At 30.6% G+C, this 756-nt stretch overlaps 1 protein-coding gene across 1 annotated transcript in view; it reads left to right on the top strand.

The window, feature by feature from the left end:
- The window catches only part of LOC107606070 (WAT1-related protein At4g08290), a 4,767-nt gene that overhangs the window by 3,217 nt on the left and 794 nt on the right, over positions 1–756 (top strand). Inside the window, exon 6 of the mRNA XM_016308036.2 lies at positions 489–640. Within this exon, the coding sequence (XP_016163522.1) occupies positions 489–640 (152 nt within the window). The remainder of the gene's footprint in view (positions 1–488; positions 641–756) is intronic.

Below are 756 nucleotides of genomic sequence, written 5' to 3'. Positions count from 1 at the left end.
GATAGAAGCTTCTCTTTGTCTTTGATAATATCTCGACCAGAATTTGCATTATTTTCCTTCTAAATTTTTATATAAATACCATGTGAGGAACAACTGAGTTAAGTGATGTAAATTAAGCATTTTTTCTAAACAGAAATGGGCTTATGATTTTTTTTTCTTTTTGGGTCTGAGTGGTTATGGAACTTGACATTACTTGTTGTTACATGAAGAACATATACAAGAGTGTATATATCCAATTCTTTGTCATTGAGTGAAATTTATTAGATCAATAATAAATATAATTTAATTTTGATACACGGTGTAAAATAGTTTTACATGTGTATCTAATTATATTATGTCACATCAGTACAAATAATTACCTTTGACATTAACCGTGTGAATAGTCATCCAAAAAATAGATGTGATTGTAGCACTGTATAAAATATTTTAAACTCTAATAAATAATAATTGAAGTGTTACTAATCAATAATATTTGAACATTATTGCAGGGTATAGTTAGCTCAGCCATTGCGTATTACGCGCAAGGGTTGGTGTTACAAAGCAAAGGGCCAGTGTTTTTAACGGCATTTAATCCCCTTTGCATGATCATTGTTTCCGTCTTGGGCTATTTTCTTCTCTCTGAGACTCTTCACTTGGGCAGGTACATTTCTTTCTTATTGGACTCCAAGCCCAGCCCAATTAAGGCCCATATTCTTAAAATCACCAAAAAGAATCAATTCTATACACTTTCTTAAATCATAATTAAGATATTAATAT

This window comes from Arachis ipaensis, chromosome B07 (genome assembly GCF_000816755.2).
Source record: "Arachis ipaensis cultivar K30076 chromosome B07, Araip1.1, whole genome shotgun sequence".
NCBI lineage: Eukaryota > Viridiplantae > Streptophyta > Magnoliopsida > Fabales > Fabaceae > Arachis > Arachis ipaensis.
This window is presented reverse-complemented; position numbering and strand designations above follow the sequence as displayed.